This window comes from Apus apus, chromosome 5, assembly GCF_020740795.1.
Source record: "Apus apus isolate bApuApu2 chromosome 5, bApuApu2.pri.cur, whole genome shotgun sequence".
Classification (NCBI taxonomy): domain Eukaryota; kingdom Metazoa; phylum Chordata; class Aves; order Apodiformes; family Apodidae; genus Apus; species Apus apus.
In genome coordinates, this window is record NC_067286.1 from 14,097,426 (window position 1) to 14,116,050 (window position 18,625).

General features: G+C 39.1%; 1 protein-coding gene across 2 annotated transcripts in view; it reads right to left on the reverse strand.

Moving 5' to 3' along the window:
• Window positions 1–4,331: 4,331 nt before the first annotated feature.
• ABCC8 (ATP binding cassette subfamily C member 8) overlaps window positions 4,332–18,625 on the reverse strand; it is an 80,174-nt gene continuing 65,880 nt past the window's right edge. The window contains exons 30-40 of one of the 2 annotated variants that reach the window (XR_007889584.1): window positions 16,659–16,761; window positions 15,181–15,294; window positions 14,433–14,553; window positions 14,146–14,276; window positions 13,503–13,581; window positions 12,531–12,639; window positions 10,892–10,995; window positions 10,019–10,152; window positions 8,599–8,661; window positions 5,020–5,559; window positions 4,332–4,835 (exon numbers count right to left, since the gene is read on the reverse strand). Coding sequence is in view for 1 of the 2 variants with exons in the window: in XM_051620378.1 (XP_051476338.1) it covers window positions 5,422–5,559; window positions 8,599–8,661; window positions 10,019–10,152; window positions 10,892–10,995; window positions 12,531–12,639; window positions 13,503–13,581; window positions 14,146–14,276; window positions 14,433–14,553; window positions 15,181–15,294; window positions 16,659–16,761 (1,096 nt within the window). In the remaining variant the exon portion in view is untranslated. Of the gene's footprint in view, window positions 5,560–8,598; window positions 8,662–10,018; window positions 10,153–10,891; window positions 10,996–12,530; window positions 12,640–13,502; window positions 13,582–14,145; window positions 14,277–14,432; window positions 14,554–15,180; window positions 15,295–16,658; window positions 16,762–18,625 lie in introns of both variants that reach the window. The other variant, XM_051620378.1, reaches the window with a different exon arrangement.

Consider the following 18,625-nt stretch of genomic DNA (forward strand, 5'->3'; position numbering starts at 1 on the left):
GTTCAAGGCGAGATTTGTTGCCAGTGCCGGGCGGACATCGCGGGGTGGTGTGGTTCCAGGTTGGGCAATTATTCTGTGAAACACAACGCAAAACGGCGCTGGGCTTTTTTGTAACGGGCAGCTTGAATTAAAAAAAAAAAAAAAAAATCCCTGAAATTGAGCTGTGCATCTTTCTGTAAGTAGGAGGGAAGCACTAGTGAATCAGGCAGGCAGGGGCAGGAAATTTGCTTGAAGAGGCCAAGTCCAAGGATATAATGGTTAAACAGAAACTTGGAACTAAAGGGACTTACTCGCCCTTGTAAAATTTGCTGAAGTTATTTAGCCCGGACTAAGGAAGGTTTTTCTGAAAGAACAAGCTCGTTAAAGGATGTAAACAGACTGCCCAGGAAAATGTCTACATCCAAATAGCAGTAAATATTGCAACGTCTGCAAATGGTTAATCCACAGTGCCATGAACTTCCAGACATCAAAATTTCCAGGAGAGATGGCAAAAGGAAGCAGGAAGCTACAGCCTATGTGTACAGGATGATGTCTGCATGTGTATAAGTGCATACGTGTGCGTGCGTGCAAGGATGTATCTTTGTCACAAGATGAGTTATTTAAAAACGCTCTGATGAGGCAGCTCCACTGTTTAAATAGCAATATTATTATTCATGTGCTTGCTTACTCTGATTTAAATATTTTGTTTCTATTACAGTTTAGATACCAAAGTTGTTGAGTTGCTAAAGCATGCTCGAACAGTATGGTTAAGAGATTTTTCTTTAGTGCTGGTGGATTTATCATTATATTTTTCTAATTGTATGTGTCTGTGGACTTTCCCTTCAGTTCTGGCTATGAGTGCTTTGATACACACTGTTAGCAGTTACCTGTAAGTGTAAGCAAGGCAATTGCCCAGTTGATGGTTGGGAGCCAGCCAGATAGGACTGAAATTAACTTTCACCACCTACAGTTACTTAATGTGACCCACTTAGGGATTTCATAGTAGTATTTTTAAGTCATCACTCTGAGCTCTCTGATGAGTCATTATAGGTCTTGTAATTAAATGATTACTATTACTTCAGACTATCTATACTTTTTATGTGTGAATAGTTGCATGTCCCTAAACACAACCGTTTCTTCTGGAGGGATCAGTTTCCCAGTACTCCATGCTTTCTCTTGTTCTGAGTTGCCTTTCTTGCTGTTTTGAGAAATAAAACTAAAATGACAAGGTGCTCTGGCACCTGGCTGCTGAGCTTAGCCAGCAGCTAACTTACTTCCCCTTTCTCTGTATCACTTTGTCTGTGTCCTGGACAGTCATGCCTATCATGCCATTTTTTCCTTACTCTTTTCTAATCGTTGTCTTATTCTGTAGCTTTTCCTCCAGAGGGCGGTAATTACATGAACGTAGAATTAAAAGTAAATGTGTCTGGGAGCAGTATTTTAAAGGGAAAGGTAAATTGCTTCACAATCTGGTGCTAGGAATGACCCATGGAGCCTACTATGGCAAATGTTGCATGAATACACTCACCATGTTGGTTTGAGGAATTCTGAACTGTATAGAGCTAGAAGAGTGTTTCCTTGTTTCCACTTATGTTCTTTTTTTGGGACTATTTCCCATTTCTTTTTCTTCACTTCTGAGCACTTTTTGGCTGAGATGGGACAGCATAGCAAGTAGCTTCTGCTGAAGAATTTCTAGAGCAGAATAAAAAGAAGCCCTGTCTTTGTGGATCAAGTGGCAGATACTTAAAAGAAAAAAGTGACAGATCTCCTGAGTGAGCCAATATATTTGTGTCAAGAGCTCCTGAACAAATTGGGCTCACAGGAATGAACAATCCCACTGTGTAGAGTTGAATCATGAGCGGCAATTTTTTCCACCCACAAAAATAGGTTTTACATTCCAAAACTCCCCCTGCCCTGATTTATCCTAATTTTAATGGCTATCAAAGAAGTTACTACTATTAAATGTTCAATTTAAATTTAGTTGGCACTATGGTACTACTCTGCTTTTAGAAGCAGACTTTTCTTTCAAAGGCTACACAGTGTTAGCCTAGCATGAATTAAGCCTCACAAATGACCTTGCAGTACGTGCGGGTAGGCAGAAGAAAAGAGACTGGAGTTGGTTGTACAAAGCCACAGGGGAAGGCATGAGCAGACCTGGGAAGAAGGCTAATGTAGCAAGCATGCTGTGCTTCCTTGCCTTCCAAGGAAACAGTGTTCCTTTTGAAATATGTAGAACAGGATGAAATGGCCACACTAAGACAAGAAGATGAATGCTAAAAACCTTTCTGTATAATGGAAGCATTTTGGAAAGCAATAAATAAATAAATAAAACAAAGCCTGGTTGCATCTCCATGTGCAGCCTGTTCCAATAACATCTTCATGACTGCACTGAGTCCCATCCCAGAGGAGGGATGAAAGTCTGGACAAAGCTGCTTTGGGGCTGTCTTGCACCCATTTTAGAGCAGCACTTAGCTTAGTAATGCTTCATTGTCATGCAGAATATATTTGTCAGCCTGATTCAGTAGTGACTTCTGGAATGCCTATCTTGAGGTAACAGCTTTAATGACCCAGATAATTGCAGTCAGCCTCCCACCATAGAGTAATTTTATTCAGTACTGCTTCAGGTCACTATCAAGACTAACCCTTTCGATTTAGGAGCAGAAACTCCCTGGGACTTGGCCCCACATAAACAAAACTAGATAAACTGTGCTGAGGAAATGTGAAGTGTATTCTGTCCAAGTGGTCGCTAAGAGGCCTCCCTGTTCACACATATTTATCCATCAGTGTGGTACAATTAAAGAGATACATAATCGTTGGATATGAACCAACTTGCTGACTCCCCTGCAAAGCTGCTTTGTGAAATATAAGCCCCATTTACCTTGCAACCATCTGATACTTTTTCTTTGAGTTCTTCTTTCGTAATACTGTGAGTCATCTTAGAGATATGCTGTTCCTTTACTCTCTTGCTAGATAAGGTTGTTAGAAGCTCGTGGAATAGGAGATAGTCCAAATTACAGTGTCAAATCTCAGGCAGCATATGAAACCTCACTTCTCTGTTTCTCTCCTCTTGCCATTAAGATTTAGGATCTTCTGCGGATAGTTGCAAAGCTCCTGAGGATCTCTCTCTGCAGCATGAGTTTGAGATGCCCTGCAGAGTAGCATTTTCCAAAGCCTTTGCAGGATGAGATCTGCCTTAGACCAGTGCTGGGCAGCTAGGAGACAGCATACACACTACTCTGCACTCACTGTGCCCTTCTGCTGTGCTGGAAGGATAGCCACTTGTCTGCCATTTCTTTGCTCTTGGATGCCTGGTAACCCAGGGTGAAAAGACATCAGCTAGTTTTTGACACTGCCAGCAAAATTATTCCCTAGAGGAAGAGACAATGCCCAACTGTCCATTTTCTCTCCTCAGCTGTAGTAGGCAATGACAGAGCTCATGCATTTCACTGCATAGCTGGATACTAACTTCCCACTTTTACTGTTGTTCTACATGCTTCTGTTGGTTATATGTTCTCTGGCCCCAGTTTGATGCCCTCAGGTGTTGCATAAGTAATAGGGGGCAGATGGTGTGAAGCTGGTAACTGCTTAAACAGCAGCAACAATTCTTCAGCTTTCCTTGCTCTCTGCTGCAGTGCTAGAGGTAATGCATTAAAACATCACATATCCCATGAAAACACTGAGCCTTTAAAAAACAGATTCCAAATTGATTGAGCAGGCTAAAGAGTATAAAAAAAGAGGAAGAGGGAATTTTCCAAAGTACTAGGAATTTTTCAAAAAGGGGAAGAGGACAAAAGTTAATGGAAAGCCAAAGTTGCTATCAAAAGAATAATGGTGAAAAAATTCTTTGTAGCCTTCCATTGGGTCATTGACATTCTAATTCCCTAACAATTAAAACATTCTGGAATTACTGTCATAATGAATCAACATGGCAAGGATAAGTAGTTGTCTGCCCAAATTAGGATAATTTCAGTGGCTACTCTTTTATTTACCACACTCGGAGGGATAATTTCCAGATGAATTCATGTTTGTAGTGGTCTGGAAACACTGTGCATTAAACACTGATACTTTATCACAACCTGCCTCCTCTTAGCTTCCTTGCAGTTTGGGAGGGAGTTTGGCTCAATCCCATTTGGAATCAGTATAATACGATACAATTGGGTCAGAGAAGAGGCAGCCTAAGGAAGACTAAAGAAATCTGCTTGTGATTAATTCCTAAAAGCTATTAGAGGAGATATCAAGTGTCATGGTTTCACTCAGGATTGGTGATTAAACCAGTGACAATAATACTCTCAATCCCCTCCCCCTCTCACCCAGGTGGGGAAAGGAGAGAGAGAAAAAGGAGACTTTCCAGATTGAAAACTAAACTAGACAGCTTTAATTAAATAGTAATGATAAAATAAAATATGTACAATTATACACAAGTAAACCCTACTGCCTCCCCCCACCCCAGCAACTCCCCTGGCATCTCCTGAGCTGGGAGCAGTTCTGAAATGTCGCGGAGCTGCCGGAGAGAGCGGCAGAGCAGACAGGAGCTGAGGGGAGGGTTGTGAGGGTCAGGAGTGCACGGGCCTGGGGATCAATGCTGATGGATAGACAGAGTGCTTCCAAGACACCAGCCGTGGACTATATTGTTTTAATATATGGGATGGAATAGTCTCTTTGGTCAGTTCTGTCATCTGTGTAGTCTGCTCCTCTCTACAGGAGTGTTGTAGGTAAGACTCTTCTGCTCCTTTAGTGTCCAAAGCAGGAAATTCAGCAAGCAGAGCGAAGTGTCCTTGGTCTCCCAGCACTAACTATAAACATTCAGGTGTTATCAGTCCACTAGCTGGTAAACGTGCTCCTTAAAAAAGAGTTTACTTAAGAAAAAAAAAATCAGTAAAAAGAAATTTGGCTTAATCCTGGCTCAAACCAGGACACCAAGAGATACAGGCACTATAAATAAACCACAATATAAAAAAAAGTTTTATAGATTTTATATTTAGATATTAAAGCTTTACAGAATCAATATGATTAAAAGAGATACAAGTTTTTGAGAAATACCTTTGGTATATACTTTTTCCTTCTGCATTTAGTCATGAGCATTATCTACAGTAGGGCTATGACACACAAAAAATAACATGTTAATAAAAAGACAGTAGAGGTTTTAGAGGTACATAAAAACTTCATGCTGGTTATGTTTGTTTGATGTGTGTCCTGTTATATTTCACCTATGTAGCTTTTTTATCAACTATGTTTCATGATTCTTTGGTAGCAAATAAAGACTAGTAGTATACAAAAAGGGAAAGTACATGGATAATCCGTTAATGCTTCTGATGGCAAAAAATTGCGCTTTTTATTAAAAAGGAAAAATCTCAATTTATTATGAAATAATATTTATTTACAGGTATCTTACATTTTTAGAAAATAATACAATTGTACTTTAAAATGCATTTTTTATTTTTATTACTTATCTGCTTGTACAAAAGAAGCAAAGACACTGTCTTCTTGTTCTAGCAGAACCTCAGGCTTGTCATATTCCAAAATAACCCCTCTCTTCATGACAATAACCAAGTCTGCATTGAGGATTGTGTGTACACGATGCTGAAAAAACAAATAAACAAAATGCCAGTTCAGTGTATGTATTACAAGATAAGACAGACTTCCAGAAATTAATTTTCCTATCAAGTTTGATTAAGGCTATTTATCCTACTGTTAATCCAAATTTACTGTGTAAATACTGCAGATAAATATAGAGACCAAGAGCCACATGGACATTCAAGTACCTAAATTACACATAGATACTTGTGTATGAAGAGTCGTATGAATTCTGACTATGACATCCCTTGCCCGTTGTCCTGTCACCACACATTTCCACAAGAAGGGAGCCAGAAAGAGTGGGAAAAGGGCACAAGTTTGGTACTGCGCTCTCCCAGTCCTGTGCTGTATCTAGATCAGTGGGGTTCCTGAGCTTGGTGTGGTTTGTCTATTTGTAAAACTAATAGATCTCTCTTCTAAGGCCTTGCCCATGTCTTCTCTTGAGCTTCCAAAAATGTTGTATTTGAAACAGTTCATTTGGTAAAGGTTATCCCAGGCCTGCTCCCCACTGGATGAACAAGAACCTCCTTTTGTATGCTCTGGGCCTTGCTGCTCAGAGCTTTATCTAATGCCTCCTTCTTCCCCCTTTGCCTCATGATTTTGCAGGCCTTGCTCATATCTCCTTATGTTCTTTTTCCAGGCAGAAGAGGCCTAGCCCATACAGCTGCTGCTCTTAAGGAGCAGTTCCAGACTTCCGATCATTCTTGTGCTTCTCAACATTTTCCACTTGTAATGTGTCATTCTGGGGATGAGGAGACTGAAAGTACACACAACATTCAAGGTATGTACAAACTCATACAGTAGTATGATGTTTTCTTTTTTGTTCTCTACCTTTTTCCTAGTGAGCCCTAACGATTGATTATTTTATTAGGAAGAAACCTCCCTAGTTTTTTTCACAGTGAATACTGCAAATAATTAATTTAGCTTTTTTTGCAGCACTTTTCTGAGTTTTCCTTTCCAGTACTGATCATCTAATGGCCCTGTAGAGTGACACACCTTTTGCTCCCAGTGTTTCATGAATTCATTATTAGTTTTGATGGCTTCCAGAAGCTGCTTACATGCTTCTGTTTGGTTTTTTTTTGTTGCTGGGTTTGGATTTTTTTGGCCTGCATGATTGCATTCTCACATGTAGCATGCCAGAACTTAAGACAATTTTTGTTTTCTTTACATGACTATGAGTTCAGCTTTTACAAGAATGCCTTATTTTTTTCTAACAGTCTTTTTTATTTGTTTGGCCATACCAACTTCTTCCTGTCCTTACTCAAGCCTTTCATAATAAACAGCATGCATTGTCTCTGGGATTTTTGAATAAAATTATTCAGTAATTTCCATGATCCCTGTAGATTTAATTTTCTTTGCTTCCTCTTTTAGCTTACCGACTTGCTCCCCATTTTTTATTTTTGCATTTTGTTTCTAGCAAGCCTCCTCACTTTTACAGAATTCCATTTTTTAAAGTGGAATGTAGCTGCACTGGATTTTATTTGGTCTTCATTACTCCTGCAGGGATATTTAATTTCAGAATACTGTGCTCCCTGTTACACAGTCACTCTTGCCCTGTAAGGTTCCTAATCAGATCTTAGGTGCCCTCAGTACCAAAACAACTCTTGTATTTCCTTCTGTGGCTTCCTAGCCAGATGTTTCATGAAATAATCACTGATGGCATCTACAAATCTCTTTGCTGCAATCTTTCTGTAACATTTATCCAGTCCACGGGCAGGGGGAGGGGACTGAAAAAACACATTCCAGTTGTACTTGATACCCTTGTTCTCTGATCTCTCTCAGTATAACACAATCAGTGCTGCCCATCCTGGTAAAATGACACAGATAATAATATAGACCTGATACTATACTCTCTTCCTATTCTTCCTAAGCACAAATTCAGAACATATGGTTTTCTTTAGGGAAGAAAAAAAAAAAAAGGGGGAAAAAAAAGGAAAAAAGACACAACCCCCACCCAAACACTATCCAACCCGCCCTAAAGCCTCACGTTATATTTTTAACTACAGTGTTTTGAATATAAACCCACGGGCTGTAAGCCACATTTACATTTGGAAGTAAAACCAAAGCTTATTCCAAAATGCTGTTTGTTTGAACTTTGCAGTTTAAAACTCACTAAGGGAGTGAAAGGCTAATAAAACTTCCTCAGGCTACCCCAAACAAACTGAAAAAGATATATAAATGTAACCGCAGTGCAATTCAGAATTTTCATGCAGAGAAATCAGGAAATGTCATGTTTATTATTCCTTTGCTGTTTTTGTAACAACACAATAAATAGATACCATAACATAAACCAGGCTTTCTATTACATGTTTGCTAAGTGAAAATAAAAAGATGCTGTATGACTTTATGATTCCTGAGCATAGATTTCTTGACTTGTGTTTAATTCAAATGTTAAGAAGTATAATGACTTTATTTCACCTCCCTGAAATATGTGCATTTTTAGAAAACAGAGGACTGAAAGATACGTATTGCTTCTGACACACCTACTGAGCCAACTGCTTTGATTCATGTCAAATCTCTTCAATAAACAGGTTTTTAATAGATAACTGAGATCTTTGTATAACCACTTCAAGAATAAGCGAATTTATATTAAAACACTGTTGACAGGGATGGAATGTTTATTTTTAAATGTTAGTAAGAGTATCATTTATTTGTTTAAATTCTGAAACATAATTGCTTTATCTGGTGGCAGTACTATCACACCATTTTACTTGTCCTTAGTTAAATGATTATGTAGCTTGGTGAAACTTATTCTTAGATTTCACAGTAGTCGAAGTCATATTGTATTTTAAATTAGCCTAAAATGAGAAACAATAATACTTATATTACATGCCTTTACAATCAGACTTAACATCACACAACACATTTAAGAACCTATTGTTATGTATTTAATAGTTTAAATGGAAAAAGAAATCTTACACTCAAAAACAGCATTAAAAGAAATTAATGACCAAATTAACACATTTATTAACACTGACAAGAACTGACTAATGTGGCACTTCTGATTCTTGTGTGTATTAGAACAGTAGCAGAGACTGTACTTACTGCTATTGTAACCACAGTACGGTCAGCAAATGCAGTCATGACTACCTTCTGGAGTATGTTCTCCTATGTAAAGAAAAACATTTGTTGCTTTTCAAACAACAGAAGTTACATGATAGACACATGACACCAAGAAAGCTTGAGTAACCACTGATTATTCCATACTATTATTGATCCTTTGTTGCAGAAATGAAAAATTAACTACATGTCAGAACTAAGTCAAAGCCTAATCTCCTGTTAAGACAGCCCTGCTCCCTCCTGCCACTCCCACTGCCTCTGGTGCACACAAGAGCTGTGCTCTGGCTCCCAAAGCCCTGCTATCCTGACCTCAGTTTTATGGTGAATAAATCAAAGGTGAACTCAGGGTGCTGCCAGGCTCCCTGCATGCTGGCGCCTCTGCGAGGCATTCTTCACCCTGCTGGAAGCCCAGGAATGTCCCAGCACACTTGGAACATCTAACACCAAGGGATGGCAAGGGAGTGTGCTGTACCTGGCATGATTAACAGTGGAGATGATATTTAAGACGGTCTTAATGTCCATAGTTCTCACTCAACAAGTACTCATCATTTGCTATATGCAAACATGCTGTTGTGTACCAAACTGCCTAGAAATGGCACCAGCAAAGATGCCTTTATTTGCTGTTATCTGTTCTTTACATGTGTATCTCAAGCAAGGAGCCATATCATCAACGCATCAAAATTCAAAATGTGATTTAACTGGGCTCTGTACAATATAATTCCCAACGTTACTGACACCCAACACAGTAACATTTTACAGAACTAAAAACTGTAGCAGTTATAATAAATCCCTCCAATTATATCCTTTACTCATAGAATGAAGAAGGCAAACACTTCTCATAGCAACATAATAGGGGGGAAAAAAACCCACTATCCTAAGACTGCACTGTTCTGTTTGGCTCTAATCCTGTCAGTGCACCACTACTGTGTGGTTTAACCTCTGCCTAGGAATTTCTGGCAATTAATGCAATAATCCAAGTATGTATTTTTTATGGTTTTATTTATTTTCTTGACTCTACTTTGAAGCCTTGTAGCTTCCTGACTTGCATTGTCTACCATGGCTGCTAAATTTGTCTGCTTGCCAATTTACCCTTCACTGACCATCCCAGCTGACCTTCCAAAGCTCTGTTTACTTTAGGAAATCAAAATGCCAATGGGTAACAGACTTCATTTTCCTAAGGCAAGTAATACTGGAATAACTATGAAATCCCCAGTAAAGTGATTTAAAAGCTCTTTAGATTAGTTAGCGATGAACCAAAACTACCTGGACTTGCAAACACATTGACACTAAATATGTTGTAAGCATATTACAGAGTAGACAGAATTGCTATCCACATTTTGCTTCGCATATTGGCAGATGTCTCTCCCTCAATGAAAGCAAGAAATCAGAAACACTCCAAACTCACTGTTGCCATGTCAATGGATGCTGTGGCTTCATCCATAATGAAGATACTCGTCTTCCGCACAAAAGCCCTTGCTAGGCAGAATAGCTGTCTTTGGCCCTGGCTGAAGTTTTCACCCCCTTCTGTGACTATAGCATCTGGAAATGACACAGCAAAACCAGTATTTATCAGGGGTGTGTTTATATGAGGTCAGGTCAGAGTAGAGTAACATTTCCTAGGTCTACAACTGCTGGTGACCCAATTTTGCCTGTTTATTTCCATTCTTCAAAACAAACAGTGCTTCTGTCTCACTATATTCTTTATATATTAGATATCAAAGTAGCTAAGGATATTTAACAGCGAATTTAGGACACTGCATCCCCCTGTCAAAGTAGCATCCATCATTTTTTTTTACCCTAAGCCTTTGCTATTTTAAAAGGTTTTTGGGTTTGTTTGGTAGTTGTTTTGTTGGGGTTTTTTTGTGGTTTGCTGGGTTTGGTTTTTTTTTTTTTCACACCTTAAAGCTTTTGAAATCTTCCTCCCTGGACAAGACTACTGGAAAATACAAAAGAACATATTCTAGATAACACCTGACTTGTTGACACCTTATTTGAATTCCCAAGACTCGTAAACCTCAATGCTTCAAAACAAATACATGCTGAAATAAAATAATAATTTTACCATTGATTTGAACAGAAACAATTTTGCCTCAAGGGTGCAGTTGGTAAGGGAGGTAGATGGATGTAGGACCTTTGGCTGCAGGCAAGCACTTTTTGTCACCTTCCATAAATCTATAAAGCTTTACCTTCAGCAATTGCCTTTTTAATAAACAGTAAATGTGAAACAGCAATGTTGTGAACACTGGAAACAATCTTCTCAAGAAGGAAGTCTTATTACCTAGGCCCCCAGGAAGTGCTTTCACCACATGCTTGAGCTGGGCTATCTCCAGCGCTTCCCACAGCATGCTGTCAGTGCACTTCTTCTCGGGGTCCAAGTTAAACCTACAGTTGTGCATAATTAAAGAATATCAGTCAATATAAAATTCTGCAATGTATTTATCCTTTCAGAGTGCTTAGAAACAAACTTGCAAATAACCAGAAACATAAACCAAAGATCTGGGCCTAATTCTGATCTGTCTTTGGTATAAATCCTCTGAATTTTGCAGACTTGGTTGACATTTACACCAATGGAATTCAGACAAAATTAGACACTTCCAGTTAAGCAGAACAGGAAAAGCCTCCCATTTTGCAGATATCTTTGTGTGTTAGAATTTATTTTGTCCTGAATAAAGTAAAGAAATTCTTATGTTTTACTAGACAAAGCTCTGAAGAACAAAAGCTGTGAATATAATCAGTTTAAATTAACATTAATTTATTAACAAAAGCCAAAATTCTACCATTTCTTCTTTTAAATCCAATGTCTTTGTTCTTTAATACTATAGAAATGCTAAACAGAACAATCAAGCTTCATACAAAGTTAAGAAATGCAAGTCTTCACTTCAGCCGAATAAACCTTGGATTTATGAACTGATGAATGTTATTTTAATTTGCTGTACTCCAGAAATGATAGCAACAAATATGAATCTCGCTTCATATTAATATATCAAATGATAATCAAAAATTAAAGATTGAATTGTGTGTAACACTTTTTAGTTTTACTTTTTACTCCTACTGTCTGTGCTGTGAAGGGCCAATACTGACCTAAATAAATTGTTAATAAGGTAATTAATAAAGCGAAGGTATACAGTCACCTCATGTTCTGCCATGTTCAGGCGAATTCAGGAGATAATATTGGGATCTGCACTAGTGTGAAGTAAGCAAACCACAGAAGCCCTGTATCATTTCACACTCTGAAAATGACTTATTTAGAAACTTTAACTGCAGGTGACATAATTCTGCACTGAGGATTGTACTCTTTCTAAAGTAAATGTCACAGACATAGGGAAGGACATTTGCTGGAAACTGTGGAGCTTTTTCCACTATTTCTACTGCATCATCCTCTCAGAGAAAGAGGATTTCCACAGATATTCTCAGAGAAGAAAGAATGTCTCAAAGACTAGCAGAGCAACACGGACAGAGCCCAGAACTCTCCCAGTACTGCTCATATCGTTCCCTTTTTCTGCATAATTTTTTTAGTCTGCATTTTTTCCATCTCAATTTTAAAGGCAGACAGATCAAAAGAGATGTAGTAAACAGAAGGTTTCAAGAAGTGCTGGTGGTTACAAGTATTTGATCAGTGAGCTAAACTGATTACTCAATCTTGGAGGAATGAATCATGACTTTTCCTACTTCCCAGGCATGGGATACCTCCTGCTGACAGCGTGCTGACCAGCCTCAGGCACTGGCACGGCACAGCCTGGCAGGGGTGGGTAAAAGGCACAGACAGAAGGCAGTGATCATCCACACTCCAACTGAGGAGACCAGAATTGAACAGTTTGCTATCAGCAATTCTGTAAAACTAACAACATGGCATAACAATAATATATGATGGCATAAAATGAATTAGATGTCTTTTATTGCTGGTGCTTAATGCTTACCGAATTGTTCCGCTGAATAAAATAGGATCTTGGAGAATGATTGACAGCCTGGATCTCAGGGTCTGTAAGGGCAGCTTAGCGATATCTATACCATCAATGATAATCCTTCCTATTCAAAAGAAAACAGATATAGTCTACTGCACTGCTTATCATGCCACGCAGCTGCTGGCAAGGACATGGCTCACTTTCAGTGTGTGATACAGTACAGCAGGAGCAGGCCTTGAACTGTGTCTTGCCTTATTCACTAATGAAATAAGTTTTGGTGAAGCAGCAAGCACAATTGTCTTGAGCCAAAGCCTTAGTTGGGAGGAACAGGAAGTATACCTGTAAGATTTTATGAATTATTAGACACATTGCTTATCTGCTTGACCGTTATAAACATCTATCAAACAAGAAGGTGAGAGGTTACTTAAACCAGGAACTAGTTGCCAGTGGGAACAAGGGTTTCAAAAAGCCAAATTACTATTGAGCACATCAGAATTTTATCTCCAAGTACAACTGTCTGGCTCTGCATAAGGGCCCTGGGGGTGATGTGAATTGGAAACTGAAGCTAACATTTTTTGAGATGCTCTATGAGGTACATGGACATAGCACATACAGCAGGAAATACATCAGGAAGTTCCAGAACAGCAGGCCAAACTGCAGTCCCCAGTGGGCCCTGTGGCTCCTATCTATGCCTTCAGTGTGGATCCTTTATTGCACTTGAACACCTTCCCCTTTTATGATTTGCTCCTACTGTTTTAATAACACAAAAGAAATTCAGCTTCTGTTAAGCAGAGTTTGTATTGATCCAGCTTATCAATGGCACAGCTGTTAGGTGACAGATGAGGCTGTATGTAAACAAGGCTAGAGACTGTATCCTGCAGATTAAAACAAAATAAATCACACTTCAAAGTTGCTGCTCCTAAAGAATGGACTATCAAAGCACCTTCAGGAGCTAAGTGTTACCAACGTACAAAAGTGTAATCTCACCCTCAAAAGTGTCAACCATTCTGAAAAACGCAAGAGAGAAGGAAGATTTTCCACTGCCTGTTCGGCCGCAGATCCCAATCTGTGACAGAGAAAGCAGGTCAACATCAGGTGAGCAGAAATGGGTAATGCCTGTATTTGACACTTAAAAGTGAGTGGATGGAGAGTCGGTTCTGATCCACGTGATCCTCCTGACAGTTCAATCAAACTGCACTGGCCATAGCAGAATCCCTAAGTTCACTCTTTTTCTTTAGGAGCCTAAGCATTTAGGGATAAATCAAGGCCAGCCCTCTCTACAAGAACAATAGTGGAGTGGCAACTATGGGACTAAAGGCAAGAGAGACACATGAGAATGATGGCAAGTAGGTCTAACACATAAGGGGTCACTGTTGCTGCTTCCTGCACTGTGCTAACAGCCAGGTACTGGGATACTGAGAAGTGGTGTGTAGTTCTAACTTCTCACTCCAATGTATGCCTAAACATACCAAACTAAGAAACCCACAGACTCTTTTAAAGGGCACTAGACTCTTAGAGGAAAAATTCTGTAACTCAGTTCTCATGACATACCGAGGTGTGTTTTTTCTACTTTGTGATATCTATGATGTGCTCGTCTAGAGAGGTTCTCAGAGTCACCACAGTTCTTTACCTTTTGTCCTGGAGAGATGTGGGCATTGACATGCTTTAGCACTGGCTTTAAGTTGCTATCATATCGAACACTGAGGTTCTGAATTTGGATCTCCCCTCTGTCTGGCCAGTTCTGGGGAATCTGCGAGGAAGCTGTACAAGAAGCACAAAAGCCCCAAAAAAATCAACCCTCTTGTAATAAGCTAATCAACTCATTAAATGATTTACCACATTTTTCACGACAGAACACTGCAAAATCATTAAAATTTCAGCAAGCTCTTTCTGCATGCTGCACAAAACTGCACTTACAAAGGAGCCCTTCGTAATTTTCAGCTTCTGTTTTGAGAAGGCCATTGATTCGTTTCACTGCACCCAGCTGGATCTCCATGTCAGCCAGGTTACGAACCATCCAATTCAGATAGTTAGACACCTGATGTAAAGCAAATACACTACTGAATTCCAGGTTTTTAGTAGTTTGCAACATTTGACCAGCATGCAGTTTACATTCCTCCACAGTAACACTTGTTCTGTAATAAACTGAAGTTGTGAATGAACTGTATGGTACACATCAACAGGGGGACAACAATGACTGAAGGTTAAATTTCCTAACTGCAGTGCACAGATACTTTGGTATATGGAGATCTGATCTACACGAAAAGGAAAGAGGAAAGGGAGCAGTAAAGACAGGTGAAAAGACATTATCCTGGTAAGTTAAGGTTTGACAGTCTAGAATGATGTACCAGGGGATAATTACAATTGATGCACTGAAAAAATATTAAAGATAATTTAAAAAAATATGATGGAACTTGGCTATGTTTTTGTGACATATTTGAACTAACGCTTCGATGATTGCTTTATCTAGAAACTGAAGAAAGCATACACTCAAATTTGTCAACCATGGAATGTGAACTGAAGTTAGCACATGGTTTCAGTAATGTTACAATATGCACTATAGATGTACAGACACCTTCGACCTTCCTGTTCGTCTTTGTGTCCTCAAGAATTACCAAAAAAACCCCACGTTTGGGAGAGACAAAAAGGGTCCTGAGATTCTTACCATAAGAGCATAGGTTAGTCCCAAGCCTACAAGTCCTGAAGAGAGATTGTTATACAGGCAACTGGTAATAGAAGTGACAGCTGCTATGAGTACCACGCATGCTCCAATGTACTCCTGAAGAAATATGAATAAACTCCATCACTATAAGTCTACACATTATTAAAACGTTCTCATAACTTTGCATAGCAAAGAACAAACCCATTGCACAGTTTGAAATACAGGCACGAAATACCACACAAGTCCGTACAGACCCTGTCTAGGAACACATTCTTATCGCCTGTAGTGTGGCTGTGCTGTTTGGAAGCACTATTTTACACAGGAGCTGTACCAACACTCTTAATCATCTTCTGGAGAAGCCAACACAGAATCTTAAGCATGTAAGACAGGTGGCTGAAACTGTGTTGTGGACGTTACCTGGGCTGGGAGGGAAATGCTCCCATGATCCCCTCTATGAGTAGATCCTCTCTGTGGCTGATGACTGACTGCTGGAAATCACTGCAGTTGCTGCTGGGTGGCTACCATCCGTATTGTTCAAGCAAGCTGTTCTTGCACAGCACGTGTCTATTAGTTGCACTATGTCCACCCATGATGGGCTTTTGCTACTTTAATTTAAATCATTAGTTATTTGACTTTCCACAGTCTTTTTGTAGTCTGTTACATAATTTTATTCAATGAACTGTGTAGGAGGGAAACTGACACTCGTCTATGTTTGTACTGTTTAATGATACAGGCATTGATGAGAATTAGGGACTTCAGATGGTCTAGGACTGAATATATAAAAGGGTAATAACATTTTACTTCAGTCACACTCAATATCTGAAATTAAGTAGTGAGCTAGAATGGAGTCCAAAATGGAGGTATAGAGTGTGACAGGGAATACAAATAAACCTACACTTAGCACATATAAAAGAAGCCCATGTTACCACAACAATGCTACTACACCTGTATCTAACAGTCTGATACAAAGACCACAATTAACAACATAAAATTTCTCATGCCAGGTAACTTTACTTAGCACTCGAAGGGAACAGGCACCTGAATATCTTTGAAATTCTTCAGATGACACAAAACAGGCATACACCTGTCTATGTCCTTCTGCTTATTAAGATGTTGAAATGTTCCTGGGGAGCCACAAACCAAAGGCCTGCTAATGCTGACTAACACAGTCCCAGAAAGGCATCCCAGCTGGCAGCACAGCCCAACCAGCTCTGATCACTGTTCACACACAGAGGAGTCAATGTGACCTACAAAAACTATTCTTGCCTTGGAGAAACAGCTGCAGGCTATGGTAAAAATTCCTACTCCATTCAGCTTCCAGGATGGGTTGGGCACATGTTCATTACAAATAGAGAGATATAAAGGGGAAAGGTACAGCTTTGAAACCCAGATGAGGCTGGAAAACCATTGGATGTCTCATCACATGCCTTGGAATGAAGTAAAATACAGTTATTGTGTATACACAAAAATAATGTACTTGCCATGCGGACTTCTAGCCAGCGATTGGCAGCTGTAAGGAAAAGGGAAGCAATATTGTTGGAATCTGTGTATTCAAGAAGCTTTTGTCGAAATTTGGCCTCATACCTAAAAAAAAATAAAAAAGAAAAAAGGGTATGGCCTTGGGGCCTTGGAAAAATGAAAGTAAAACTTTATTTCAGGGAGTACATGCTCGTGGGCAGCTTGACACAGGGTCTAAATCAGCCTATCAATAATTCAGATTCACATAATCTGTAGACTTGTATTAGAAACACACAAACTGTATTTCTAAACTACCTTCAGGAGAAAAAGGATGTTATTGCATTGATGAAAATCTATACGAGAATTCTGGATCACACTGGGCATTTTCTAAATGTATTTTATTACATGGTAACTAAGAGAGAAATCTGAAACAAACAAACAAAAATATGTAAGAGAAATAATACATGCATGTACTTGTGAAAGTAAGTATCAATGCTGCAAAATGCAGTTCCTCCTCTCTATAATATAAGCTTAAGTTTTAAAACCTATTATTATTGCAGTGCCTAGAAATTGTAATAATTTATGAAGTATAAATTCAAAGTACCTCAAGTCATGGTAGCTCCAGTGTTAGACAAACGTGTTCTTATCACTAAACAATGGAGCACTTTGGAAAACAAAAGTCCAAGCACACGGTGCAACAAAAAGTAACCAGATGGAAAGAACTGTGTTCCCTTCACACCAAATGAATTAGCCACAGAATACAAAATAAGATTAACGGCAAATATGTCCTTTTACAGTCTATGATAGGGGGTTCTGCACCCACTCAGAGTAGTTGAATCAATGAATTTTGCCTTGAATTCAGCAGATAAGGAAGATGATTCCCTGCTACACGTGTTTAGACCAGGGTCTTGGCAAGCATGCAAGTCAGCCCTTTTAGCTGGGCATGTTTATTTGTGTAGGTTAAATTAATATGGTGATAATAAAGTGTATAAATAATTGTCTAATACTAAAGGAGAAGTTTAGCACAAAAGCGTTTTCCAAGGTAGTAATAGAAGCTTGAAGAAGGCCTGAAGATCTAGTTTAGCACCCAAAGCTTGTATTCTCTTCCCACCCCCTTTATTCCATTAGCAAGTTTAACAAACTTGCTGATCTCCCTTTATATAACTTTGTCCTATTTATACCATTAGCTATTATGGTTGCAAAAAGTACCACTTATTTATAAACTAAGCTCTCCTTATACTGGTATGAGAGAAAGATATGACAATGTTTTGTTTAAGTATGTAGTACATAACTTGGAGAAGCTTTCAGATTTGTTCACTGCATAGTGTATCAATCCTTCTTCAGAGTCCAGTATAATAAAGTTATAATAAATACTTTACATAAATCATTGATGCTTTTGTGGTAAAGAAATAAGTGCCACTTTGTGGAAATAATTTAGCTGTTCACAGTTTAGCCAGTGTGCCAAGCCCTAAGAGACATGTCTGCTGTGTTCAATGGAGGATGGCCTGGGCTAGCTCCAAGCGTGTTGGTGTGTTTGCGTAGCCTAGAGGAGCTCCTGAAAGCAAATATTAGCATCACACAGTGTCACTTAGTGAGCCCTGCCTTTCTTCAGAACTAACTACCTCAGTGCCCCACCATACAGAGATGGCTGCACTGCTTCTGAAAGCAATTCAGTCTCATTTCACTTTCGTATCTCTGTATCCTGATGCAGATATGCCTTAGGAGTCAGTCACCTTTATGCATGAGGAATGGGAATGAAGACAAAGTTACCACTGTTGGTGGAGTACTGCAGAAATAGCAGAATTTCTTTTAAGAAGGTGTCCCCAGATTACTAGGCCTCTCAGAATACAGACCAGTCTTTGCAGAAGCCTTCACATTTACATTTTATTGATAATTTAGCACCAATGCTATCTGAGGTGCCAGACAGCAAACTATAAATCAGGCCAGGGCATCTGCTGAAGGTGCATTTATAGCTGCAGCAGTAGCTGTC